General features: G+C 53.0%; 1 protein-coding gene across 1 annotated transcript in view; it reads left to right on the top strand.

The window, feature by feature from the left end:
* Window positions 1-1,220, top strand: part of LOC102756241 — a 58,892-nt gene that overhangs the window by 8,685 nt on the left and 48,987 nt on the right. Inside the window, exon 4 of the mRNA XM_015569820.1 lies at window positions 406-656. Coding sequence (XP_015425306.1) covers window positions 406-656 — 251 coding nt within the window. The remainder of the gene's footprint in view (window positions 1-405; window positions 657-1,220) is intronic.

Raw genomic sequence — 1,220 nt, 5'->3', positions numbered from 1 at the left:
CGTGGGCCCCAGGGAAACTGGGCTGGGGCCACATTGGATGCTCTCCAGCTCTGGCCCTTTTGCTGGGTGCGCAGACAGACTTCCCTAAACGAGCAGCGTCTCTGGGGGCCCACAGTCTCATAAAAGAGAAGGGTCAGTGACGGTGGATGGTCAGCTAGACGATGTCCATTAATATCATGGAGCACAATCACAGCCACTGACCATCAGAATGTTCATTAGCTTGAAAAGTATTCACAGCTCATTTAATAAAAAGATAAAATCCATGAATGCTCCAATCACATTGGTGAAGGGACAGGCACCAAGGCTCAATAGTGTGATCCCCTGGCCCTTCTTCCCTGTCTTGTGTCTTCTCTCTCCCTCCCTGGCCTCCCCTGCAGTTCCTGATACTCCTGTGTCTGATTCCAGGGGAGAACTCTGAGGCTGGCGCCCCCACCGGCTTAGGGGAGGTGAAAAGGCAACTCCTGGTGGAGGTTTTAGAAAACTGCTCCTTTAAGGTCAACAACCACTTGGACCACCTGTACAAACCACGGCCCGTACATGAGATGCTCAGATCTGCGAAGGAGATGGTTGGTAAGGAGATGGAGTACAGTGTTCTGAGAAGGAACTGTGAGCACTTTGTCACCGATCTGAGATATGGCAAGGCCTGCAGTCGGAAGGTAATGTCGTCTGTGGGGGCTCCCTCTCTCTTCTGGAGGTCTGCTGGGGTTGGGGTGACAGCACTGTGCATCCCGAAGAAAAATTTAACTCGAATGATACAAAATTGTGCTCTCTGCCCCCATATCCCTGCTGGTTGGGAGTTAGGATGTCTGAGATCAAATCTCCAGTCTGTTCCTGATCCACTCGGGGTCTTTGAACAGGTCACTTCCTCTCATACCTCAGTTTCCCCATGTGCAGAGGGAGGGGATTGTTTGGAGAACCTCTGGGGCTCTGGCCACCTCTATCGCTTTAGGGATCCTTTGTATCTAAGACCCACCCTAAAGGCAGCTCCTGATGCCCTGTGTGCTGTCAGGAAAATCTGGGCCAACCCGGGATCATGACAGGTCTCCTAAGGCCCCAGAGAGCCCTCGGGCAAGAGATGCTCAAGGTCTGTGGCCCATGTAAGAGCCGGAGGACATGTTCTGTGAGGTCTGGGCACATCCTACCGCTCCCTCTTCCCTCTTAGCAAAGCACAGCTAGTGAGAGGCAGGAGCAGATTCAATGCCCAGTGCTCCCGGCTCTTT

Source organism: Myotis davidii, unplaced genomic scaffold, assembly GCF_000327345.1.
Source record: "Myotis davidii unplaced genomic scaffold, ASM32734v1 scaffold826, whole genome shotgun sequence".
Taxonomy (NCBI): domain Eukaryota; kingdom Metazoa; phylum Chordata; class Mammalia; order Chiroptera; family Vespertilionidae; genus Myotis; species Myotis davidii.
The sequence above is the reverse complement of the archived record's forward strand: the minus strand, read 5'-3'. Positions and strand labels throughout refer to the sequence as shown.